General features: G+C 48.9%; 1 protein-coding gene and 1 long non-coding RNA gene across 8 annotated transcripts in view; one reads left to right on the forward strand and one right to left on the reverse strand.

The window, feature by feature from the left end:
• Window positions 1-19,805, forward strand: part of LOC130356608 (uncharacterized) — a 132,000-nt gene extending 112,195 nt beyond the window's left edge. Inside the window, exon 3 of the long non-coding RNA XR_008888936.1 lies at window positions 19,704-19,805. This is a non-coding gene — a long non-coding RNA (uncharacterized LOC130356608). The remainder of the gene's footprint in view (window positions 1-19,703) is intronic.
• The window catches only part of SYCP1 (synaptonemal complex protein 1), a 955,469-nt gene that overhangs the window by 860,208 nt on the left and 67,971 nt on the right, over window positions 1-27,290 (reverse strand). For 6 of the 7 annotated variants that reach the window (XM_056558361.1, XM_056558359.1, XM_056558362.1 and 3 more), the window contains 3 exons: window positions 21,205-21,259; window positions 20,179-20,225; window positions 19,173-19,337 (listed from right to left, as the gene is read on the reverse strand). In XM_056558361.1, the coding sequence (XP_056414336.1) occupies window positions 19,173-19,337; window positions 20,179-20,225; window positions 21,205-21,259 (267 nt within the window). Of the gene's footprint in view, window positions 1-19,172; window positions 19,338-20,178; window positions 20,226-21,204; window positions 21,260-27,290 lie in introns of those variants that run through there. The other variant, XM_056558363.1, reaches the window with a different exon arrangement.

Consider the following 27,290-nt stretch of genomic DNA (forward strand, 5'->3'; position numbering starts at 1 on the left):
AGAACTTCCTGTGCATTATACAGCAGCTGATAAGTACTGGAAGGATTGGGATTTTTTAATAGACGTAATTTACAAATCTCAAGTAGAAACAGCAATGCTGAGCACCAGCAGCATGTAGATCAGTCAGTAACGGTAGCCTGTGTGAATGGACCTCAATCACAGCATACACGTGCATACGGGAGGTGCTATCCTAAAGTGCATATAGTGCGGTACAACATCATATCCAAGTAGAATAAAAGATGCACTCACCCCGTGTTAGTAGAAAAAGACTTCTTTTATTTTGCAGTGCAGAACAAAGCAAGACCCTGGCAGCTTGTGTAGGGAAAAGGTGCAGGACGCTGCAGACGTCTAAGGTGTGACAGCCATTTCACCCGCGCATGCGTACTTCGTCAGACCAAGCCCGCATGCGCGGGTGAAACGGCTGTCACACCTCAGACGTCTGCAGCGTCCTGCACCTTTTCCCTACACAAGTTGCCGGGGTCTTGCTTTGTTCCGCACTGCAAAATAAAAGAAGTCTTTTTCTACTAACACGGGGTGAGTGGATCTTTTCTTCTACTTGGATATGATGTAATTTACAAATCTGTTGAACTTTCTGGCACCAGTTGATTTAATAGAAAATGTTTTCCAGTAGAGTACCCCTTTAAAGGGGTACTCCGGTGAAAACCTTTTTTTTTTTTTAAATCAACTGGTGCCAGAAAGTTAAACAGATGTGTAAATTACTTCTATTAAAAAATCTTAATCATTCCTGTACTTATTAGCTGCTGAATATTACAGTGGAAATTATTTTCCGTTTGAAACACAGAGCTGTCTGCTGACATCATGAGCACAGTGCTCTCTGCTGACATCTCTGTCCATTTTAGGAACTGTCCAGAGTAAAAGGAAATCCCAATAGCAAACATATGCTGTTCTGGACAGTTCCTAAAATGGACAGAGATGTCAGCAGAGAGCACTGTGCTCATGATGTCAGCAGACAGCTCTGTGTTTCAAAAAGAATTTCCACTGTAGTATTCAGCAGCTAATAAGTACAGGAAGGATTAAGATTTTTTAATATAAGTAATTTACAAAATCTGTTTAACTTTCTGGCACCAGTTGATTAAAAAAAAAAAAAAAAAAAGTTTTTCACCGGAGTACCCCTTTAACCCCTTAAGGACACATGACGTTGTCATACGTCTCCATTTCCGAGTCCTTAAGGACACATGACGTATGAGAACGTCATATGTTTTACCGGCCCCCCGCAACCATCTGGAGCGGAGCCGGTGCCCGATGCCTGCTGAAATCGTTCAGCAGGCATCGGGGCATATCGCCCAGGGGGGTCATTATGACCCCCCATGTCGGCGATGGCCGCAGATGGCTGGACAATTCAGTCCAGCGATCTGTGGCGGATTCCGGGTCAATCGGGTCTCCAGTGACCCGGAATTATTGGCTGATCGAGGCCGTCAGAGACGGCCCCGAACAGCCAGAGCCAGCAGGGGTGAGGTGGCACTGGTGCCACCTCACGATCGCCCTGATTCGTCGGCCGGATTACCGGCCGACCAATCAGGGCGCCTGCTGCGTGTGTCACTCCCGCAACCCGCTCCGCCCCTCTTCCGGAGGACGTGAGCGGGTGCGGGACGTGCACCCCGGGTGCTGGAGACCCCGATCCCCGGCGCCCCTGTTGGGATCGGGGCCCCAGGAGCAGCGGCGGCGGCGGAGACGACGAGAGACTGACCTGGTGCAGCGAGGATCGTTGGAGGTGAGTGACAGCCTCCTGCTGTTGCTTAGCAACAGCTCCCAGCATGCAAAAAGGGCATGCTGGGAGCTGTAGTTATGCAACAGCAGGAGGCAGACCACCACAACTCCCAGCATGCCCTTATGGGCATGCTGGGACTTGTAGTTTTGCAACAGCTGGAGGCACATTCTTTCTATGGAAAAGTGTACCTTCAGCTGTTGTGTAACTACAACTCCCAGCTTGCACAATCAGCTAAAGTGCATGCTGGGAGTTGTAGTGGTGCATCTGGTGGCTGCATAACTACAACTCCCAGCATGCCCGTTGGCTGTCGGTGACTGCTGAGAGTTGTAGTTTTGCAACAGCTGAAGGCACACTGAGTTAAGTAGCAAACCAGTGTGTCTCCAGCTGTTGCATAACTACAATCCCCAGCATCCCCAGCCAAAGTAGTATGCCTCCAGTTGTTGCATAACTACAACACCCAGCATGCCCTTCCGCTGTCCGTACATGCTGGGGGTTGTAGCTTTTGCAACAGCTGAAGGCACACTGGTTGCAAAACACTGAGTTTGCTACCAAACTCGGTGTTTCACAACCAGTGTGCCTCCAGCTGTTGCAAAACTACAACTCCCAGCATGCACTGATAGACCGTACATGCTGGGAGTTGTAGTTTTGCAACAGCTGGATGTTCCCCCCCCAATGTGAACGTACAGGGTACACTCACATGGGCGGAGGATTACAGTAAGTATCCGGCTGCAAGTTTGAGGTGCGGCAAAATTTCTGCCGCAGCTCAAACTGCCAGCGAGAAACTACTGTGAACCCTCCGCCCGTGTGACTGTACCCTAAAAACACTACACTACACTAACACACAATAAAATAAAAAGTAAAAAACACTACATATACACATACCCCTACACAGCCCCCCTCCCCTCCCCAATAAAAATGAAAAACGTCTGGTACGCCACTGTTTCCAAAACGGAGCCTCCAGCGGTTGCAAAACTACAACTCCCAGCATGCACTGATAGACCGTACATGCTGGGAGTTGTAGTTTTGCAACAGCTGGATTCCCCCCCCCCCCCCCCCCAATGTGAACGTACAGGGTACACTCACATGGGCGGAGGATTACAGTAAGTATCCGGCTGCAAGTTTGAGCTGCGTCAAATTTTCTGCCGTAGCTCAAACTGCCAGCGAGAAACTACTGTGAACCCCCGCCCGTGCGACTGTACCCTAAAAACACTACACTACCACAAAATAAAATAAAAAGTAAAAAACACTACATATACACATACCCCTATACAACCCCCCTCCCCAATAAAAATGAAAAACGTCTGGTACGCCACTGTTTCCAAAACGGAGCCTCCAGCTGTTGCAAAACAACTACTCCCAGTATTGCCAGATAGCCGTTGACTGTCCAGGCATGCTGGGAGTTTTACAACAGCTGGAGGCACCCTGTTTGGGAATCACTGGCGTAGAATACCCCTATGTCCACCCCTATGCAAGTCCCTAATTTAGGCCTCAAATGCGCATGGCGCTCTCACTTTGGAGCCCTGTCGTATTTCAAGGCAACAGTTTAGGGCCACATATGGGGTATCGCCGTACTCGGGAGAAATTGGGCTTCAAATTTTGGGGGGTATTTTCTGCTATTACCCTTTTAAAAAATGTACCATTTTTGGGAAAACAAGCATTTTAGGTAAAAAAAAAATATATATTTTTTTACATATGCAAAAGTCGTGAAACACCTGTAGGGTATTAAGGTTCAAATTACCCCTTGTTACGTTCCCCGAGGGGTCTAGTTTCCAAAATGGTATGCCATGTGTTTTTTTTTTGCTGTCCTGGCACCATAGGGGCTTCCTAAATGCGGCATGCCCCCAGAGCAAAATTCGCTTTCAAAAAGCCAAATGTGACTCCTTCTCTTCTGAGACCTGTAGTGTGCCAGCAGAGCACTTTTCACCCCCATATTGGGTGTTTTCTGAATCGGGAGAAATTGGGCTTCAAATTTTGGGGGGTATTTTCTGCTATTACCCTTTTTAAAATTGTAAAAATTTGGGGAAACCAAGCATTTTAGGTAAAAAATATATATATTTTTTTACATATGCAAAAGTCGTGAAACACCTGTAGGGTATTAAGGTTCACATTACCCCTTGTTACGTTCCCCGAGGGGTCTAGTTTCCAAAATGGTATGCCATGTGTTTTTTTTTTTTGCTGTTCTGGCACCATAGGGGCTTCCTAAATGCGGCATGCCCCCAGAGCAAAATTTGCTTTCAAAAAGCCAAATGTTACTCCTTCTCTTCTGAGACCTGTAGTGCGCCAGCAGAGCACTTTTCACCCCCATATGGGGTGTTTTCTGAATCGGGAGAAATTGGGCTTAAAATTTTGGGGGGTATTTTCCGCTATTACCCTTTTTAAAAATGTAAACATTTTGGGAAACCAAGCATTTTAGGTAAAAAAAATATATATTTTTTTTACATATGCAAAAGTCGTGAATCACCTGTAGGGTATTAAGGTTCACTTTACCCCTTGTTACGTTCCCTGAGGGGTCTAGTTTCCAAAATGGTATGCCATGTGTTTTTTTTTGCTGTCCTGGCACCATAGGGGCTTCCTAAATGCGGCTTGCCCCCCAAAAACCATTTGTCGCTCCTTCCCTTCTGAGCCCTCTACTGCGCCAGCCGAACAATTAACATAGACATATGAGGTATGTGCTTACTCGAGAAAAATTGGGTTTCAAATACAAGTAAAAATTTTCTCCTTTTTACCCCTTGCAAAAATTCAAAAATTGGGTCTACAAGAACATGCGAGTGTAAAAAATGAAGATTTTGAATTTTCTCCTTCACTTTGCTGCTATTCCTGTGAAACATCTAAAGGGTTTATACATTTACTGAATGTTTTTTTGAATACTTTAGGGGGTGTAGTTTTTATAATGGGGTCTTTTATGGGGTATTTCTAATATGAAGACCCTTCAAATCCACTTCAAAACTGAACTGGTCCCTGAAAAATAGTGAGTTTGAACATTTTGTGAAAAATTTCAAAATTGCTGCTGAACTTTGAAGCCCTATGGTGTCTTCCAAAAGTAAAAACTCATACATTTTATGATGCAAACATAAAGTAGACATATTGTATATGTGAACACAAAAAAAATATATTTTGAATATCCATTTTCCTTACAAGCAGAGAGCTTCAAAGTTAGAAAAATGCAAAATTTTCATTTTTTTCATCAAATTTTGGGATTTTTCACCAAGAAAGGATGCAAGTTACCATACAATTTTACCACTTAGTTAAAGTAGAATATGTCACGAAAAAACAATCTCGGAATCAGAATGATAACTAAAAGCATTTCAGAGTTATTAATGTTTAAAGTGACAGTGGTCAGAATTGCAAAAAACGCTCCGGTCCTTAAGGTATAAAATGGCCTGGTCCTTAAGGGGTTAAGGCAAAAATTCCATCCTTCACGTAAGGGGGGATTTTTCTATCATGCATTTTTATTTGACATAAAAGTAACGTTTACTAAGTTTCATCTAAATATCTCCAGCCATTTGAGAGTTATGTTGGAACTTACTTTTCCCATAAACTTGTATGGAACTTTAACCCCTTAAGGAAGCAGCCCATTTTGACCTTAAGGACGCAGCCATTTTTTGCAAATCTGTCCTCTGTCACTTTAAGCATTAATAACTCTGGGATTGTTTAACTTATGAATTTGATTCCAAGATGCATAATTTCTTGGTGAAAAATTTGAAAATTTTATGAAAAATTTGAAAATTTTGCATTTTTCTAACTTTGAAGCTCTCTGCTTGTAAGGAAAGTGGACATTCCAAATAAATGATATGTTAATTCACATATACAAAATGTCTAGTTTATGTTTGCATCATTAAGTTGAATTTTTTTTTTAAGACATTAGAAGGCTTCAAAGTTTAGCAGCAATTTTCCAATTATGCAAGAAAATGTCAAAATTTGAATTTTTCAGGGACCAGTTCAATTTCGAAGTGAATTGGAGGTTCTTTAGGTTAGAAATACCCCATAATGGACCCCATTATGAAAACTGCAACCCTTAAAGTATTCAAAATGACATTCAGAAAGTGTGTTAACCCTTTAGGTGTTTCATAGGAATAGCAGCAAATCTTCATTTTTTACACTAACATGTTCTTGTGGACCCATTATTTTTTTTTTTTCCATTTTTTCAAGGGGTACAAGAAGAAAAAGTCCACCAAAATGTGTAACTTCATTTCTCTAGAGTAAGGAAATACCCCATATATGGTATGGATGTAAAATGCTCTGCTGGTGCACTACAGGGCTCAGAAGGGAAGGAGCGACAATGGGATTTTGGACAGCGAATTTTGCTGAAATGGTTTTTGGGAGGCATGTCTCAATTAGGTAGCCCCCATGGTGCCAGAACAGCTAAAAAAGGAGATTTTTGGTTACTTACCGTAAAATCTCTTTCTCGAAGGATTCATTGGTGGACACAGACCGTGGGTGTATGCTGCTGTCTCCAGAAGGTGTGACACTATGGTAATAAAAAAAAAAGTCAGCTCCTCCCAGCAGGATATACCCGCCTTCAGGCTCTGAGCTAGTCAGTTTAAGTTCCAAAGCAATAGGAGGAGACCAACAGGACACAGAAAAACCCAAAACTGTCCGAGAACCAGAAGAAAAAACATAACTGAACACACCCTCGGACAGAGAACCAAAGGAAACCCCAAAAAGGGCAGGAGCTGTGTCCCCCAATGGATCCTTCAAGAAAGAGATTTTACAGTAAGTAAACAAAAATCTCCTTTTCTCTATCGGCTCCATTGGGGGACACAGACCGTGGGATGTACCAAAGCCATCCCTTGGGTGGACAGTTAAGTAATCAGGCGTCCCTTGGGTGGGCAGATAAGTAATCCACTGCCGCCTGCATCACTAGCATCAGCCGATACGAAAGTATGAACTCGGTAAAACCTCGAGAAAGTGTGCAAAGACGACCAGGTACCCACCTTGCAAATCTGCGAGGCTGAGGCTCTATTCTGGAGAGGCCAGGATGCCCCAACAGAACGGCTAGAATGAGCCACGACTCTGAAAGGAGGAATCTTCCCCTTACAGCGATAGGCTTCCAAAATGACGGACCGAATTCACCGAGAAATGGTGGCCTTGGAAACAGGTTGTCCCTTGCGACGACCTTCCGTAAGGACGAAAAAGATATCACACTGACGAAACGAAGAAGTGATGGAGAGATAAGACCGAACAGCCTGAACTACATCCAGCTTGTGTAGTAAGCGCTCCCTAGGAAGAGAAGGAGCAGGACAAAAGGACGGGAGGACAATGTCCTCATTGAGATGAAAGGCCGAGACCACCTTAGGCAAAAAGGAAGGATCTGGCCGGAAAACGACCTTGTCCTGGTGGATCACCAGAAACGGAGAACGGCAGGAAAGAGCTGCCAGTTCAGACACCCTCTGGATGGAGGTGAAAGCAACAAGAAACGTCACTTTCCAAGAAAGGAGGTGGAGAGACACCTCTCTAAGGGGCTCAAAGGGTGCACCCTGGAGGGCACTCAGAACCAAATTCAAGTCCCAAGGGGGAGAGGGTGACCGATAAGGAGGAACAGAGTGCGCCACTCCTTGAAGGAAGGTCCGGACATAAGAATTAGAAGCCAGGGGCCGCTGGAAAAGAACAGCAAGGGCCGAAACCTGACCTTTAAGGGAACTGAGAGACAACCCCAGTTCCAACCCCGACTGCAAAAAGGAGAGAAGACGGGGAACCGAGAAGGTTACCGGAGAGAAGTCCTGAGCTTCACACCAATGAAAATAAGACCGCCAAGTACGGTGGCAAATTCTTGCGGAGGAGAGCTTACGGGCCTTGAGCATGGTGTGAATTACTTGGGAAGAGAACCCGCGGGCCCTCAAAACCGCGGTCTCAACCGCCACGCCGTCAAATGCAGCGACTGTAAATTGGGGTGGCAAAGAGGACCCTGAGAGAGTAGGTCCGGGCGGAGCGGAAGGCGCAGATGAGCGTCGTCCAGGAGCCTGACTACATCGGCGTACCATGACCTTCGGGGCCAACCTTGCTCTCCGCCCAGGTGAGAAGCTTGGTCACCTCTGCCATGGCTGCGAGTGCCGCCCTGTCGATTTATGTACGCCACGGCTGTGGCGTTGTACGACTGAACACGGACGGGACTCGCAATGAAGAAGACAAAGAAGAATCGCAATATAATAATATATACATAATTCCAATATGTTTATCAGAAGAAGGGTCTCAAGGGGAGACCAGAGTCCCTGAAACATCCAATCCCTGAACACGCCGCCCCAGCCCGACAGGCTGGCATCCGTTGTAACCACCTGCCAGTGAAGGGGAAGAAACAACCGCCCTTGGAGAAGAAGGGGGGAGCAGAGCCACCAGAGCAGAGACTGACGCACCCTGCGAGGGAGAACAATCTGACGATCGAGGGACAGAGGAGACCTGTTCCATCGAGAGAGAATCGCCAGTTGAAGGGGGCGGTAATGAAACTGGGCAAAGGGTACGGCCTCCAGAGTTGCCACCATCCGACCCAGGACTTCCATACAAGTACAGATGGAGACTGATACCTGGGTCCGAAGGGAGCGGACCCCCGACCGGAGCGCCAGACGTTTGTCCTGCGGAAGACAAATTAGGGCAGAGGCCGTGTCGAATCGAAGTCCCAGGAAGGTTAGAGACTGGGTAGGACGGAGCACTGACTTGTCCCGGTTGACCATCCACCCGAAGCGAGTAAGAGTGTGGAGAGTGACGTCCAGATTCTCCAGAGTCTGGGCCCTGGTTGGAGCCTTGATGAGAAGGTTGTCCAGATAGGGTATCACAGAGATTCCCCTCGAACATAACAGGCCCATCACTGGCGCAAGGATCTTTGTAAAGACCCGAGGAGCCGTGGCTAGACCAAAGGGTAGGGCTACGAATTGAAAGTGCCCCTCCGGAACCGCAAAGCGGAGGTACCGATGATGGCCCGGAAATATTGGCACATGGAGGTAGGCATCCTTGATGTCCACCGATGAAAGGAACTCTCCTTGTTCCAGGGACACCACCACCGAACGGAGCGATTCCATTCTGAAGTGGCGGATGAGAAGGTGACGGTTGAGACGCTTGAGGTCTAGGATTGATCGCACAGAACCATCCTTCTTGGGGACCAAAAAAAAAGATTTGAATAGAAACCCCAAAAACGTTCCCCTGGAGGAACGGGGACGATAACCCCCTGGAGAAGCAGAGACTGGAGAGCCGCTTGAAATTGCTTTGCCAGAGGAGGAGATCGGGGGGCCCGGGATCGAAAAAAGCGATCCCTCGGAAGGGAGGTGAATTCGATCCGGTAACCGTTGGACACCACGTCCCTGACCCAAGAGTCCTGAATGTGTGAGTTACAGATGTCTCGGAAAAACAAGAGACGACCTCCCACCCGAAAAGAGACCGCGGGTGGGGGCCTCACTTCATGCAGAAGTGGGTTTGCGGTTGCCTGATTTGGGCGCAAAGCGGCCGGACCGGTTGGAGTCCGTCTTCCAAGACGGGCGTGCCCGGAACGAGGGAGCCTTCTTGTCCTGCGAGGGCGCCTGCCTGGACCCTTTACTGGGGCCAGAGGTCCGAAAGGACCGAAAGGAAAAGGATTTCCTTTGGGAAGTAGGGCGAGCCTTATTTTGAGGTAACAAGGAACTCTTACCTCCCGTTGCCTCAGAGATAATCTCATCAAGGCGTTTTCCCAAAAGACGGCCACCCGTAAAGGGAAGCTCAGTGAGAGACCTTTTGGAAGCGGCATCCGCATTCCAAGCTTTAAGCCACATAGAGGCCTTGGACACCCATGTCGAGGCGAAGATGGGAAGAAGAGAAGAGCCAGCTGCTTCAGAAGCGAACTTCACTAAAGATTCTACCTTCTTGTCCATGGGATCCTTGAAGGCAGCAGCATCTGCCAGAGGCAGTGTAGTCACCTTAGAGATCCGGGAGATTGGTGGATCCACTGAGGGAGGGGAAACCACCTTAGCGACAAAGTCCTTGTCAAAAGGATAACTTTCTTGAATTGTCTTGATTCCCGGGAACCTCTTGTCTGGATGTTTCCATGCGGATTCCAGAATGTCGTCAAAGTCAGCGTGAGAGCTGAACCTTTGAGGTGCTGGCTTAGCACGATGAAAGGATACTCCTGGATTGACATCCAAAGATCCTGGGTCCATCAAGTGAAAAGTGTCTCTTATGGCTGTCACCAATGAGTTCATCGTTGCAATTGAGTCCGAGCGGTCCTCTGAGTCAGAAGCCGGCTCAGAAACCTCGTCCACCAGTTCACCAGGGGAATGTGAATGAGTAGAGGCAGTCCTGGAGGGGGGGGGGGGCGACCCAGACAGGGTACGCGGGTCTGGCGTGGCAGAGCGGCGACTCCGAGAATGTCCTCTGGACGTTTGTGCCCAGATGACAGGGGGGGCGGGACCCGCGAGGGGAATGCTCACGTTTATCTGAAGACTCAATAGAAGAGTCAGACGAGGCACCCCTAGTACGCTTGTGAGAGCATGAAGTATGAGGAGACAAGGAGCGGGCCCTCTCAGAGGTCCTGCGCAGGGAAGACCCCTTCAAGGTGGACACCACTTCTCAGGAGGCCTCAGCCACCAAACGGGAGACTTGGGTCAAGTCAGCCATATACTGGGTCAGGGAAGAAACCCAGGCTGGAGGAGCGGCTGAACCCACCGGGACAGAAGGGGCACCAGGGGGTCTGGGAGAGCAGTGGAGCAGGCAGGGAAAATGGGCTCAGCAGAGCCAGACATCTTGGTATTAAAGTGCTTACAGATATAATAAGTCACTGAAGTTTCAGGTTTCTGTTTAGAGGGAGGAACAGCCCAGGGTACAGATATAATGTGGGAAAAAGGCGACAGGAACTTTCTCACCCTAGTCTGTGTCCCCTGTTAGCTGCAGTGAGGAGGACTCGCTCCGTGCAGCCAGAGAGACTGAACAGGCCAGCCAATAGGAAGGGAGGGGAGTGCCTGAAGCAAGGCACACAGTAACAGACCCCTTCACACTGAAAATCGCACCCACGGCGCTGATTGGAGGCTGCTTCGCGCCTCTGAGAGCTCCTAGCCCTTTGGGCGGAGCTACAGACCGGCCGAGAAGAACTGTCATGGCGCCCGCTCCTTGTCCCGAGCGCCATGTCTAGCCGCATATGCGCTCGGGGGAACAGAGCGGGCGGTCTAAACGCCGGCAGAGACGGCCGGCGAAAGTGAAAGTAAGCCGGCACTGAAGCGCCCGGCTCGTAGCAGCGCCGTAGCTTGTTAGCCGCGTATAAGGCGCTGCCGGCAAAGCGAAAGTAAGCCGGTGCTGAGAACGCCCGGCCCGAAAACAGCGCTGCGGCTGACAGCCGCATATAAGGCGCTGGACGTGGTTGCACCAACACACACACACACACCATAAGTAAAGTGCCCCATAATACATGCCCCATAAAGTAAATGTGCCCCATAATACATGCCCCCTCAGGTGCCACTGCTCCCCCAGAATAAAGTGCAGCCCTTGTATAAGCCAGCCCCATAACCTGTAGGTGGGCCAAAAACAGGGGGTCTCCAGAGGTTGCGAGTCCGTACCTATGGAGAAAAAGGGGGGTACTTACCTCAGTCAGAAGAACTTACCTAATGAAGTCTTCAGTGAAGTCTTCAGTCAGCTTTTTGTCCCTGCATCACGCCTAGCTGCTATGCGCGAGTGAGGCGAGCAGAGAAATAGGGGGACCCGGACCCATGAGGTTCCAACCCAGACGCTGACCGTTGGCGAGGGGGGGAGAACAGCACATATACACAATGTCTGTGCCCCCTTACTCGCAATAGGGAAACAGGGAACCGGAGTCCCTGATCCCTACCTGAAAACCGAAAAGAAAAAGGAATAAAAGAACTAACACGTCCCTATTCTAGGAAAATAAAAAATCAGAAGACCTGGTCTGGAGAATCCAGACCATGTCCACCTCCTTCAGACACTAAGCTTAAACTTACTAGCTCAGAGCCTGAAGGCGCGTATATCCTGCTGGGAGGAACTGACTTTTTTTTATTACCAATGTGTCACACCTCCTAGAGACAGCAGCATGCACCCACGGTCTGTGTCCCCCAATGGAGCAGATAGAGAAAAAAAAAAAAAAAACACATGGCACACTACACTCAAGGAGTGTAACAAGGGATACACTGAACCTTAACACCCCACAGGTGTTTGACGAATTTTCGCTAAATTGTGAAGTAAAAATGAAAAATTAGATTTTTTTCACAAAAATGATAGTGTTACGCCAAATTTTTCATTTACACAAGGGGTAATAGGTAAAAATGTCCCCCAAACTGTGTAACCCCATTTCTCTCGAGTAAGGAAATACCTCATATGTGGATGTAAAGTACTCTGTGGGTGCACTACAGGGCTCAGAAGGGAAGGAGAGACATTGTACTTTTGGAGAGTAAATTTTGCTGAAATGTTTTTTTGGGGGGCATGTCGCATTTAGGAAGCTCCCATGGAGCTAGAACAGCAAAAAAAAAAAAAATACATATGGTATACTATTTGGGAAACTTCACTCCACAAGGAACATGACAAGGGGTACAGTGAGCCCTAACACCACACAGATGTTTGACGAATTTTCGCTAAAGTTGTACGTGAAAATTAAAAATGTTCTCTTTTTCACTAAAATGCTGGTGTTGCCCCAAATGTTTCATTTTTACAAGGGGCAACAGGAGAAAGAGCCCCCCAACATTTTTAACACCATTTCTTCTGAGTATGGGAATACCCCAGACATGGATGTAAAGTGCTCTGCAGGCGCAATACAGGGCTCAGAAGAGAAGGAGCGTCATTGGACTTTTGGAGAGAGAAAATGGTTGGAATAGAAGTCTGGGGCCATGTGCGTTTACAAAGCCACCGTGCTGACAGAACCGTGGAACCCCCAAATGTGACCCCATCCCTCATTGAATGTAATAAGGGGTGCAGTGAGCATTTACACCCCACTGGTGTTTGACAGATCTTAGGAACAGTGGGCTGTGATACATAAATTTAGGTGTACTACTGTGGTAGATGTAAACAGTAACATATGACTAACCCTCAAAATGATGTTAAAATTGAGACATTAGCCAGTATACCCTTATATGAAGGACATACTGCAAGAAGGAAAGAGTGACTGAGAGATAAGTCCAAACAGCCCTCACCACAACCAGGTTGTGGAACAAACGCTTCCAGGGATGAGAAGGGGCCGGACAAAAGGATGGTAGGACGATGTTCTCATTGAGATGAAAAAGTCAAAAAACCATCTCAGGTAAGAAGGACGAACCTGGACGGAAACAACTTGTCCTGGTATACCACCAGGAAGGGAGAACAGCAGGAGAGAGCTACCAGCTCTGACACCCTCCTAACAGAGGTAAGAGCAATAAGGAACTCCACTTTCCGGGGAAGGAGGCGAAAAGAAATGTCCCTGAGAGGGTCAAAAGGGGCATCCCGCAGAGCACCTAAGACCAAGTGTAAGTCCCAAGGGAAAAAAGGGAACTGATAAGGAGGGGCAGCTTGTGCCACTCCCTGAACTAGGTTCGGACATGATAATTGAATGCCAAAGAACATTGAAAAAGAATGGAAACGGCCGAAAGCATACCACGACCGGAGAAAAAAAGGCTGAGTTTCACACCAACAGAAATAAGACCGCCAGGTATGGTGGTAAATCTTTGCAGAAGAAGGCTTGTGAGCCCTCAGCAGGGTGTGTACCACTTGTGAAGAGAAACCGCGGGTCCTCAGAACCGCTGTCTCAACCGCCACGCCGTCAAAAGCAGACACGGTAAATAGGGGTGGCACAGGAGACCTGATATAGGAGGTCTGGACGATAGGGAAGTAGTGTTGCTCGCGAATATTCGCAATTCGAATTTTATTCGCGAATATCGCATATTCGCGAATTCGCGAATATTCGCGAATATAGCGCTATATATTCGTAATTACGAATATTCTTTTTTTTTTTTTTTTCTTCCACAGTACACATCACAGTGATCATCCCTTTCTGCTTCCAGCTTGTGTGGTGTAAAGAAGGCTCTAATACTACTGTGTAAGACCGGTGTGCGAATTTTCGCATATACGAAAATTTGTATATGCAAATTTTCGTATATGCGAATTTTCGCTTATTTTATTCGCATATGCGAAAATAAAACGAGAATATTATGAATATGCGAATATTCGCGAATATGACGAATATTCGTCCATATATTCGCGAATATTCGCGAATTCGAATATGGCCTATGCCGCTCAACACTATAGGGAAGGTGCAGAGGTAAGTAGTACAGGAGCCTGACCATGACGACGTACCACGCCCCCCGGGGCCAGTCTGGGCCACGAGAGTGGGAACGCCCTCTGCTGTGAGATTCCTCAGGACCCCGAATAGAGAGGAAGGGGAGGAAACAGATAAGGTAGGGCAAAGCCCGACCAATAAACAGATAAGGTAGGGCAAAGCCCAACTAAGAAAGAGGAACACTTGGTTGTGGCGGGACGTGCAGAGGTCCACGCCTGGAGCACCCCAGAGGATGCAGATCACTGCAAACACCTCCGGTTGTAGGGACCACTCGCCTTGGACGGCTGAGGACCGGCTGAGAAACGCCCGGAATGAAAAGCGCTGGGATGGCAGGAAAACTGAGTTCCGCCCAGAAGGGAATTTCCCAAGAAGCAAGCAAAGAAAGGATTGCCCTAGGCCCCAACATGTTGAAGGGGAAAAGGGCTTCTCGTGGGACCAAGGCCCCAGACCGGTCGGTCCTTGAAAACACCTCCCCAGCCCGACAGACTGGCAGGGAGGGGAAGGAAGGAGCACCCCCGAAAAAGCAGGGGGGAAACGAAGCCACCATAGAAGGGACCGACAAGACTGTCGAGTGACAATGGAGACCTGTCCCACCGGAAGAGAATCACCAATTGAAGAGGTCGGTCATGAAACTGGGCAAATGGCACAGCCTTCACGGCCACCGCTAACAGACCCAGGACATCCATGCAAAAGTGAATGGAAACTGGAGCAGGGTGCCAAAGTCATCGGACTCTTGATAAGAGAGTCAGCCGATTGGTCGTCAGAGTTGAAAGCGGGCAGAGGCCGCGTCGAACTGGAGCCCCAGGAAAGCGGTTGGACTTGTCCCGAATGACCATCCAACCAAAGAGAGACAAGGTCTGGAGGTTGAGACTAAGACTCTCCAGGATCTGGGCCCTGGCTGGAACTCTGATCAGAAGGTCGTCCAAGTAAGGAATCACGGAAACAACTGTTGTCCGTAAAAGGGGCTATCACAGGCGCCGGGACTTTGTTAAAAGTCTGCGGAGAAGAGGCCAGACCGAACTGGAGAGCCACAATAGAAAATAACCGTCCGGAACTGCAAAGCGGAGGTACCGCTGATGACCGGAACAATGAGATGTGGAGGCAGGCATCCTTGATGTCCACCGAGGAACGAAAATTCCCCATGAACCAGGGACGCCAGCACCAAACGGAGAGACTCCATTCGGGATGGGAAGCAGAAGATGCTGGCTGAGATACTCGAGAACCAAGATTGGGCAAACAGAAACGCCTTTCTTGGGGACCACAAAGAGGTTGGAATAAACCTCGAAAACGTTCCCCTGAAGGAACCGGGACAATGAATGTGCGTAGTCCAGGCATCCCGGAAGAGTAAGAGGCGACCAACCACCCGAGAAAGGTCGGCGGATGGGGGCGAACCATCAGATCGAGGAAGGCCTACGGGTGCCTGATGGGGCCGCAAAATGGTCTGAATAGATAGCCGACCTCCGGGAGGGACAGGTCCGGAAGGAGGAAGCCCTCTTCCCGTGAAAGCGCACGGCCGGACCCTTTGTTGGTACCCTGTGTGGCACCAAAGGTCCGCAGAACCCGAAGGAGGACTTACGACGGAAAGCGGTTCTGTGAGCCGTATCCGGAGGTAATAAAGAACTCTTTTCTGCCCGACGCCTCACTTCCTGAAGGCGGCATCCACATTCCAGGCTTTAAGCCACATGGAGGGACGGTGACTACCAGGTAGCTTGTTTCAAAGGCAGCACAGTGGCTGAACATGGAACAAAAAATCTCCAACTGCGGAGCATCAGGAGCTAGATTAAATAAATCCTCCAGAGGTATCTTTAAGACTACCCTGGCGGAGTTGGGAGACCATACTGAAAGGGCCCTTGAGCCCCAGGCCGAAGCAAAAGCAGGAAGATCCTGCTGTCTCAAGGCAAAGTTTGCCAAAGTCTCCACCTTCATGTTGGCTGGATCTTGAAGGCAGCCGCATCAGCCAAAGGCCCGGTAGGCGCCTTAGAGAGGCAGGAGACCAGCAGATCCACAGTTGGAGTGGAGGTCCACTGAGCAAAGAGGTCCTTGGCGAAGGGATACCACGCTTGAACCTTCAAAGTTTCCTGAAACTTCTTGTCAGGGTGCCTCCAGGCGGATACCAGCAGGGGGTAAAATTCAGCGTGAGAACTGAAGGTCTTGGGTGCCGGTCGGGCACGAAGAAAAGGAGACTTCTGGAGCCACGTCCGAAGTTCCTGGGTCCTTTAGATGGAAGGTGTATCTTATGGCCGAAACCAATGAGTACACCACATCAGGCATCCGTGCGTTCCTTTAAGTCGGAGGCCGAATCAGAAACCTCATCTACAAGTTCTCCGGGAGAATGGGAACGCACGATGACATGAAACTTCTGGACCACATCCGAAGTTCCTGGGTCCTTAGCTGGAAGGTGTCTCTTATGGCTGAAACCAATGAGTACACCACATCAGGCATATCCGTGTGGTCCTCTGAGTCGGAGGCCGAATCAGAAACCTCGTCTACAAGTTCTCCGGGAGAATGGGAACGAGGTGAGGCAGCCCTGGAGGTTGGGCACGATTAAAGGAAACTTCTGGAGCCACGTCCGAAGTTCCTGGGTCCTCTAGATGGAAGGTGTCTCTTGTGGCCGAGACCAATGAGTGCACCATGTCCGACATCCATGAGGTCCTCTGAATCAGAGGCCAAATCGGAAACTGCATCCACAAGCTCTCCAGGTGAATGGGAACGTGTGAGGTGGCCCTGGAAGAGGGGGAGACTGACCAGGTACGCAGGTCTGGGAGCCAGAGCGGGGACCATGGAAGCGTCCTCTAGGGGAGCGATGCTTGCTACAGGGCAGAGTAACAGAGCGATGCCTGTGAGGGGAGCGCACGTGCCTGCCAGAAGACTCGGATGAGGAGTCAGATGAAAAACACCCCTATGACGCTGCGAGAGCATCAGTATAGGAGGAGAGTGGGACCCTCCGGAGGGCCGGGAGGGCCTCTCCAATGCAGTCACCACATACAGGAAACCTGAGCCAAGTCAAATAAAGACTGGGGGAGGGAGAGAACCCAGGCTGGAGGGGCATCCGAACCCACCGGGTCTGGTAGACAACCGGGGGTAGAATAGCAGGGGGGTCTGGGGGAGCAGTGGAGCAGGCATAACAAGTGGTTCAGCAGAACCAGACATTTTTGAGATACAGCTTTTACAGATGTAATGAGTAGCTAACACTCCAGATAACTGTTTAGAGGAAGCAAATGGGTTCAGCAGAACCAGGCATTTTGGAATTACAGCTTTTACAGACAAAATGATGAACTAACGCTCCAGTTGTCTGTGCAGCCCAAGTCTGTGACCCCAGGGCAGCTGCTGTGAGGAGAACTCCGTTCTAGTGTAGACAAAGAAGGGAGAAATGCCGGCCAATATCAAAAGAGGGGCGGGCCAGGAGCAGGGGCACTGCTGATTGGCCCCTGCCTCTCACAATGCGCGCACAGCGCCGATTGGAGGCTAATTCGTGCCTCTCAGAAGCCCTGCAACAGAGGGGGCGGAGCTATAGCGCCCTCAGCTTCTGACAAGAAGGTCAGTAATTGCGCCCACGCCCGCTCCTCTCCCCGAGCTCACATGTCATTCGCATATGCGCTCGCAGGGAAGCGAGTGAGACGCTGCCGGCAGCCGACTGCTGCGAAAGCGAAAGTAAGCCGGCGCTTCATGGGCCCGCATAGTGAAAACGCCGCTGCTGTCAGACGCTTAAAGAAACACACACACCACACACACATATCGTTCAGAAAAGTGAAAAGTATAGTGCCCTCTGAATAAAGCTGTGCCCCAGTCCAAAAATGCTCCTGCTCACCCCAGTTTTTTCAATAAATATAGAAAACCCCCTGTCCAGGCCAGCCACTGAGAAAAAGTGGGCAAAAAGTGAGGGTCTCCAGAGGTTGCAAGGCTGTACCTAGGAGAAAGGGAATATACTCACCTCAGTCAGAAGAACTTACCTAATGAAGTCTTCTATGAGTTCTTCAGTCAGCTTTCTGTCACCTGCATCACGCCGAGCTACCATGTGCGAGCGAGGCGAGCAGGAAAATAGGGGGACCCGGACCCATGAGGTACAACCTCAGGCGCTGACCGTTGGCGAGAGGGGGTTAACAGAGCATATACGCAATGTCTGTGCCCCTCAATCGCAATGGGGAGACAGTGAGCCGCAGTTCCTGAATCCCCACCTGAAAACATGAAAGAAAAAGGAATAACAAACTAACACATCCCTAACTAGGAAAATAATAAAACATAAGACCTGGTCTGGAGAGAACTCCAGACCATGTCCACCTCCTTAAGACACTAAGCTAAAACTGATTACCTCTGTATACCCGCCTAAAGGCACACCATGCTGGGAGGAGCCAACTTCTCTTGTTGCCATAGATTCGAGCCTCCTAGTGACAGCAGCATACACCCATGGTCTGTGTCCCCCAATGGAGCAGATAGAGAAAAGTAATTTTTTTGCCAGACTACCCCTTTAAACAGAAAATGAACTGTACTTACCCTCCTTGCTCCCTTTATAGCCTCTGGTAGCTAGTGATTGCCACACAGCCAATGTGACAAATTGTCCAAAGCCTGTTCACCGGCGTGCTCAACTTCCTATGCAGTGGTCAGAACATCACATGGCTTCTTTGATTGGCTGAGCAGCAATGTGACGTACTGACCCCCCTACACTAGGACATGAAGCATGGCAATGACCGGGCGCCATGTTATCAGTGGCTACAGGGAGGAAAGGAAGGTAAGTACAATTTTTTGTTTAAACAGTCAGTCTCTAAATATTTGTTTTAAGAAAAACCTTTTTCCCGGAGTACCCCTTTAAAGCCACAAAAAAACATGTCTCATTCCAGTGTTTGGTAGTGCCGGTCGGCCTTAATATGCCTGTGTCTGCTCATGCTGGGAGCCACTCATTGACAGAATGGCCTCTGTGTTAATACAGTTGACTCAGGTAACTTCTAATAAGCCTAACCAACTAGTATAAGTGGAATGTATTTGGAATGAATGCTGCTCTTTTCTCCTCCAATTTGAACCTTGGCTGTTCAAGTTGGAGGAGAAATGAGCAGCTTCCATTTTTGTTCCTGGTCCTGTTTTTGACCTAGTAAAAGCTGGAGCAATGTCCTTTTCAGTACCTAGCTGCTTCAATATCTCAACTTTAATGGCATACCCATGACACTTGAGCAGCATAGTGCTTCACTACATTTTTTAAGTTTGGAAACCAAGTTTGGTAAATATCAGCTTATATAATTTACTTACTTGCAATTCATGTATAACTCTTTTCTGTGCATCTATAATGTTTCTTTTTTCTTGGACTTTAGTTTCTTGATCTTTTATTTCAAACTCTACATTGGATTTCCACTTCTTAATTTTTTCTGCTTCCCTGTGCAGTTTGACATACAGCTGACTGATTGATTCTGGGTTCTAAAATACACAAATACTTCAAAACAGGAACACAGAGATTGTAGGAATTCTGCAATAACCCCTTTTCCAAATTTTCTACATAATATTATGTAAATATTGATAAAATGATAGTTCTTCCTGAATATGTATGAATACATTTATTGGGCATACCCCAGTAATAAAGTACATGATCACCATCCAGGCTACCAAAATGTATATCCAAACACTACTTGTATCGTTCATAAGTGTAGTACATGGGAAATTATTATTTTTTTTTTTCAGGAAACCCCTTGCCTCCCCATAAACAACAAACACCTGAATACTTACCTTAGCCTCTTCCTTGCGCTACAGCTGTCATATCTTCTCTTGTGTTATTCTTTTTTCCAGTTACATCCCGCTCCATGCTCAGCCAAATCACAGAGCAAAGAAGGGGAGCAGGACATCACCAGAAGAAGGAAGAACAACACAGGAGTGGCGACTCCTGCAGCACGAGGGAAGAGGGTGAGATAAGTATGAGGGCATTTGTGGTTTTATTCCATGGGGAGGCATAGGAATAAGTATTGGGTTTCCTGGAAAAAAAAAACTCTTAAAAACAGTCATTTATACTTGTTGCTCTTTATTTGGCAGCAGCAAGCCACACACATTTCAGAGAAGCCAAAAGGAGGAAGGAGGGAATGAAATAAATCCCGCAAACTGCTATGACCAACCAGCTGGTATTGTTCTAGGGCAAAACACTCATTGGCAGGGGTTATGGGAGATATAGATATCAGTCAAATTAATGTTAGCCTGTTATTATTTAAGTTTTCATGTCCCTCACTCCCTCTTCATTATTTATAACATTTTAAGAAATGTACAAACATACCTCCTCTTCAATAACAGTTAGTGGTGAAACTTTTAGGGATATGCAATCTAAAAGAAAACATACAAGAGGTAAACTGCACACTGTAGTTTGCTTACATATACTCTTAAAGGGTTTATTTGGCAGGGGGTGAGTAGAACAATGCCCATTCTATAGTATATAAAAGACTTAAAGACTTAAAGGGTAGCTCCCACCATCCTATTTTTTTTTTTTTGCTAGCCCTTCCCCCCCCCCCCCCCCCCCCCCCCCCGCTACGGCACTAGCCTGTTCACTCCTCAATCCCCAACCCCCCGCCCCGCATACCCCATTCCCTCATTACACTTGCAGTTACTGCAGAGTTCGGCAGCGGGCGTGCAGGGACAGCGGCGGCAACGAAGCGGCAGCGGCGATGTGCGTGAGGAATGGCCTCCCAGCCAGTGGCGGGGAGCCAATGCGTCGCTCCCGCCTGTCTGATTGACAGGCAGGGAGCGAGTGCAGCATAACTGAAAAAGGACTGATTGCCATTCCAAAATCAGTCCTTTTTCAGTGGCCGGTTTTTAAATGCAAATTAATCCTTTTTAAAGAAAAAAAAAATAATAAAAGTATATTACAGATATGTTGTAGTACATAAGTACTACAACATATCAAAAAAAAAAAAGTTGGTGACAGTGCCCATTTAACCTCTACTTACCTCTAGTGGTGCCTTCGGTGTCCTGCTCTGGTCCCTGCCTGCGATCCTCTTCCTGAGAGAAACGCTTGGGTCCATTGATTGGCTGAGTGCCAGTATCCAGTGATTGGCTGTGGCCAGTGATTGGCTGTGTGACAGTGTGGCACTCGAAGCCTCAATGCCACTCCAGGCCCAAGCGTCACACTGCAACTCAGGAAGATGATCAAAGCCAGGGACCAGAGCAGGACACCACAGGCCCTGGGTGAGCGCTGGAGTTAAGTAGAGGATTTTTTTTTAACATAGTGAAGAATCGGCATTGTCCCAACTCCCATCCTCTGGAAAACCGCTTAAAAGCTAGTAAGATCACAGTTAAAAACATATACCTGAATTGTTGGCCGTGTAGCTTTTATTTTCATTTCCATGAGAAGATTTTAGGTTCTAAACAAATTTAGAAAAAGGTATTCATTAGTTTAATTAAATTTAAATTGTATCATTTGAATAATCAGCTACCAATACAAAAGGCAAAGCAAATTTGACTCCATCCTAGGGCTATGTTTCCACACAGGTTTTTTTCTGGCGTTTTTTGGAAAACTGCCACTGCTGTTTGTGAGCCAAAGCCAGAAATGGATCCAGCAGGAAAGAGAAGTGCACTGCTCAAAAAAAAATTTAAAGAACACTTAACCCCTTAAGGACGCAAGGTTTTACAGTTTTTGCATTTTCGTTTTTTCCTCCTTACTTTTTAAAAATCATAACCCTTTCAATTTTGCACCTAAAAATCCATATTATGGCTTATTTTTTGCGTCACCAATTCTACTTTCCAGTGACAGTCATTTTACCAAAAAATCCACGGCGAAATGGAAAAAAAAAAATTGTGCGACAAAATCGAAGAAAAAAATTACATTTTGTAACATTTGGGGGCTTCTGTTTCTACGCAGTGCATATTTTGGTAAAAATTACACCTTATCATTATTCTGTAGGTCCATACGGTTAAAATGGTACCCTACTTATACAGGTTTAATTTTGTCGTACTTCTGGAAAAAAAATCATAACTACATGCAGGAAAAAGGAAATTTTTGTTTACTTACCGTAAAATCTCTTTCTCGGAGGATCCATTGGGGGACACAGACCGTGGGTGTATGCTGCTGTCTCTAGGAGGTGTGACACTATGGTAATAAAAAAAGTCGGCTCCTCACAGCAGGATATACCCGCCTTCAGGCCCTGAGCTAATCAGTTTAAGTTCCAGAGCAATAGGAGGAGACCAACAGGTCACAGAAAAAAACCAAAACTGTCCGAAAACCAGAAGAAAAAAAACATAACTGAACACACCCTCGGACAGAGAACCAAAGGAAACCCCAAAAAGGGCGGGAGCTGTGTCCCCCAATGGATCCTCCGAGAAAGAGATTTTACGGCAAGTAAACAAAAATCTCCTTTTCTCTATCGGCTCCATTGGGGGACACAGACCGTGGGACGTACCAAAGCAGACCCTTGGGTGGGCAGATAAGCAGTCAGGCAGACGGCCGAACCATTGCCGCCTGCAACACCAGACTAGCATCAACCGATGCGAAGGTATGAACTCGGTAGAACCTCGAGAAAGTGTGCAAAGACGACCAGGTAGCCGCCTTGCAAATCTGCGAGGCTGGAGAGCCCAGGATGCCCCAACAGAACGGGTAGAATGAGCCACAACCCTGAAAGGAGGAATCTTCCCCTTACAGCGATAGGCTTCCGAATCCACCGAGAAATGGTGGCCTTGGAAGAAGGTTGTCCCTTACGACGACCTTCCGTAAGGACGAAAAAGGAATCACACTGACGAAACGAAGAAGTGATGGAGAGATAAGACCAAACAGCCCGAACTACATGCAGCTTGTGTAGTAAGCGCTCCTTAGGATGAGAAGGAGCAGGACAAAAAGACGGGAGGACAATGTCCTCATTGAGATGAAAGGCCAAGACCACCTTAGGCAAAAAGGAAGGATCTGGCCGGAAAACAACCTTATCCTGGTGGATCACCAGAAACGGAGAATGGCAGGAAAGAGCTGCCAGTTCAGACACCCTCCGAATGGAGGTGATAGCAACAAGAAACGCCACTTTCCAAGAAAGGAGGTGGATAGACACCTCTCTAAGGGGCTCAAAGGGTTCACCCTGGAGGGCACTCAGAACCAAATTCAAGTCCCAAGGGGGAGAGGGTGACCGATAAGGTGGAACAGCATGCGCCACTCCTTGAAGGAAGGTTCGGACATGAGAATTAGAAGCCAGGGGCCGCTGGAAAAGAATAGCAAGGTCCGAAACCTGACCTTTAAGGGAACTGAGAGACAACCCCAGTTCCAAACCAGACTGCAAAAAGGAGAGAAGACGGGAAACCGAGAAGGTTACAGGGGATAAGTCCTGAGCTTCACACCAACGAAAATAAGACCGCCAAGTACGGTGGTAAATTCTTGAGGAGGAGGGCTTACGAGCCCTGAGCATGGCTTACGAGCCCTGAGCATGGTGTGAAACCGCGGTCTCAACCGACATGCCGTCAAATGCAGCGACTGTAAACTGGGGTGGCAAAGAGGACCCTGAGAGAGCAGGTCCAGACGGAGCGGAAGGCCCAGTGGAGCGTCGTCCAGGAGCCTGACTACGTCGGCGTACCACGACCTTCGGGGCCAATCTGGAGCTACCAGAATGGCGGGGACGCCCTCTGTTTTGAGCTTCCTCAGAACCCTGGGAAGGAGCGGAAGGGGAGGGAACAGATAGGGTAGGGCAAACCCCACCCAAGGAATCACTAGGGCGTCCACGGCCAGAGCCTGAGGGTCCAGGGACTTGCTTTCCGCCCAGATGAGAATCTTGGTCACCTCGGCCATGGCTGCTAAGCTGTGAGTGCCACCTTGTCGTGGCCGTGGCGTTGTCCAACTGGACGAGGACAGGACAGTACTGAAGCTGGGACTCCCAATGAAGAAGACAAAGAAGAATCGCCCGTAATTCCAATATGTTTATCGGAAGAAGGGTCTCTCGGGGAGACCAGAGTCCCTGAACCGTCCAATCCCTGAACACGCCGCCCCAGCCCGACAGGCTGGCATCTGTTGTAACTACCTGCCAATGAAGGGGAAGAAATGACTGCCCTTGACGAAGAAGTGGGGAGCGGAGCCACCAGAGAAGAGACTGACGGACCCTGCGAGGGAGAACAATCTGACGACGAGGGACAGAGGAGACCTGTCCCATCGAGAGAGAGAATCGGCAGTTGAAGGGGGCGTCTCCATAGTTGCCACCATCGGACCCAGGACTTCCATACAAGTGCGGATAGGGATTGAGACCTGGGTCCGAAGGGAGCAGACCCCCGACAGAAGTGCCAGACGTTTGTCCGGCAGGAAGCAAATTCGAGCAGAGGCGGTGTCGAAGCGAAGTCCCAAGAAGGTTAGAGACTGGGTAGGACAGAGGACTGACTTGTCCTGGTTGACCATCCACCCGAAGCGATCCAGAGTGTGGAGAGTGACGTCCACATTCTCCAGAGTATGGACTCTGGTTGGAGCCTTGATTGGAATAGAAACCCCGGAACCGTTCCCCTGGAGGAACGGGAATGATAACCCCCTGGAGAAGCAGAGACTGGAGAGCCTCTCAAAATTGCTTCGCCAGAGAAGGCGACCAGGGGGGCCCGGGATCGAAAAAAAGCAATCCCTCGGAAGTGAGGCGAATTCAATTCGGTAATCGTTGGACACCACGTCCCTGACCCAAGAGTCATGAATGTGTGAGGTCCAGATGTCTCGAAAAAGTAAGAAACGACCTCCCAGCCGAGAAAAAAATGCGGGTGGGGGCCTCACTTCATGCAGAAGTGGGTTTGCAGTTGCCTGTTTTGGGCGCAAAACGGCCGGACCGGTTGGAGTCCGACTTCCAAGACAGACGCGCCCGGAACGAGGGAGCCTTCTTGTCCCGCGAACGTGCCTGCCCAGACCCTTTGCTTGAGCCAAAGGTCCGAAAGGACCGAAAGGAATAGGACTTCCTTTGGGAAGTAGGGCGAGCCTTATTTTTAGGCAACAAGGAACTCTTACCTCCCGTCCCCTCAGAGATAATCTCATCAAGGCGCTTGCCAAAAAGACGGTCACCCATAAAAGGAAGCTCAGTGAGAGACCTTTTGGAAGCGGCATCCGCATTCCAAGCTTTAAGCCACATAGAGCGGCGGAGAGCCGCTAGGTGACCCACAGCAAAGGCAGAACAACGGGCTGACTGCATGGAAGCTGCGCACAGGAAGTCCCCAGCTTTAGAGCATTGGTGAGCAAGGGCAGATAGATCCTCTGGGGGGATCCCGCTAAGATATCCTGATGGAGCTTTTGGCACCACTCCGACAGGGCCTTGGACACCCATGTCGAGGCGAAGATGGGAAGAAGAGAAGAGCCAGCTGCTTCAGAGGCAAACTTCGCTAAGGATTCTACCTTCTTGTCCGTGGAATCCATAAAGGCAGCGGCATCTGCCAGTGGCCTTAGAGATCCGGGAGAATGGTGGATCCACAGAGGGAGGGGAAACCACCTTAGTGACAAAGTCCTTGTCAAATAGATAACGTTCTTGAATCGTCTTGATTCCCGGGAACCTCTTGTCTGGATGTTTCCATTAAGATTACAGAATGTCGTCAAAGTCAGCGTGAGAGCTGAACCTTTGGGGTGCTGGCTTAGCACGATGAAAGGCTACTCCTGGAGTGACATCCGAAGATCCTGGGTCCTCTAAGTGAAAGGTGTCTCTTATGGCTGTCATCAATGAGTTCACTGTTTCAACTGAATCCGAGCGGTCAGATGCCGGCTCGGAAGCCTCGTCCGCCAGTTCACCAGGAGAATGTGAATGAGTAGAGGCAGTCCTGGAGGGGGGCGACCCTGACCGGGTACGCGGCTCTTTCGTGGCAGAGCGGCGACTCCATGAACGCCCTCCGGAGGAGCAACGTTTGTGCCCAGATGACAGGGGAGGGGGACCCACGAGGGGAACGCCCACATCTATTTGAAGATTCTATGGAAGAGTCAGACGAGGCACCCCTAGTGCGCTTGTGAGAGCGTGAAGTATGTGGAGACGAGGAGCAGGCCCTCTCAGAGGCCCTGCGCAAGGAAGACCTCTACAAGGCGGACACCACTTTCCGGGAGGCCTCAGCCACCGAACGGGAGACTTGGGTCAAGTCAGCCATATACTGGGTCAGGGAAGAAACCCAGGCTGGTGGAGCAGCTGAATGCACCGGAACCGAAAGGGCATCAGGGGGTACAAGGGGGTCTGGGGGAGCAGTGGAGCATGCAGGGCAAGTGGGCTAAGAAGCCAGGCATCTTGGTATTACATTGCTTACAGACAAAATAAGTCACTGACGTTCCAGGTTTCTGTTTAGAGGAAGGAACAGCTCTGCGTACGGACATAATGAGAAAAGAGACAGGAACTTTCTCACCCTAGTCTGTGTCCCCAGGCAGCTGCAGTGAGGAGAACTCGGCTCCGTGCAGCTAGAGTGTAAGAAACAGGCCAGCCAATAGGGAGAGAGGGGCGTGCCTGAAGCAGATGCACAAACTAATTGGCCCCTCCTAACTGAAAATCGCACCCACGGCACTGATTGGAGGCTACTTCGCGCCTCTGAAGAGCTCCGACCGCCCTGTGGGCGGAGCTATAGACTGCCGAGAAGAAGCTGTAATGGCGCCCGCTCTTTGTTCCGAGCGCACATGTCAGCCGCATATGCGCTCGGGGAAATAAATAGAGCGGGTGGCCTATACGCCGGCAGAGACTGCCAGAGAAAGTTAAAGTAAGCTGGCGCTGAGAGTGCCCGGCCCATACCAGCGTTGCGGCTGTCAGCCGCATAGAAGGTGCTGCCGGAGAAGTGAAAGTAAGACAGCGCTGTGAGCGCCCGGCCCGTACCAGCGCCGCGGCTGGCAGCCGCATATAAGGTGCTGCGGACATAGGGGGAGATTTATCAAAACCTGTCCAGAGGAAAAGTTGCTGAGTTGCTTATAGCAACCAATCCGATTGCTTCTTTCATTTTGCAGAGTCCTTGTTAAAAATGAAAGAAGCAATCTGGTTGGTTGCTATGGGCAACTTTTCCTTTGCACAAGTTTTGATAAATCTCCCCCATAGTCGCAAGAAACACACACACACACAATACAGTGAAGTGCCCAATGTAAAACATAGCTTACATGCCCCCTGAGATGCCACTGCTCCCCAGAATAAAAGTCCAGCCCCTGTATAAGCCAGCCCCATAACCTGAAAGGTGGGCCAAAAACAGGGGGTCTCCAGAGGTTGCAAGTCCGTACCTAAGGAGAAAAGGTAGGGAAAGTGCTTACCTCAGTCAAAAGAACTTACCTAATGGAGTCTTCAGTGAAGTCTTCAGTCAGCTTTAGTTACCTGCATCACGCCTGGCTGCTATTGGCGAGCGAGGCGAGCAGGGAAATAGGGGGACCCGGACCCATGAGGTACCAACCCAGGCGCTGACCATTGGCGAGGGGGGGGTGAACAGCGCATATACGCAATGTCTGTGCCCCCTTACTCG

The sequence above is a fragment of the Hyla sarda genome, chromosome 2 (assembly GCF_029499605.1).
Source record: "Hyla sarda isolate aHylSar1 chromosome 2, aHylSar1.hap1, whole genome shotgun sequence".
Classification (NCBI taxonomy): Eukaryota; Metazoa; Chordata; class Amphibia; order Anura; family Hylidae; genus Hyla; species Hyla sarda.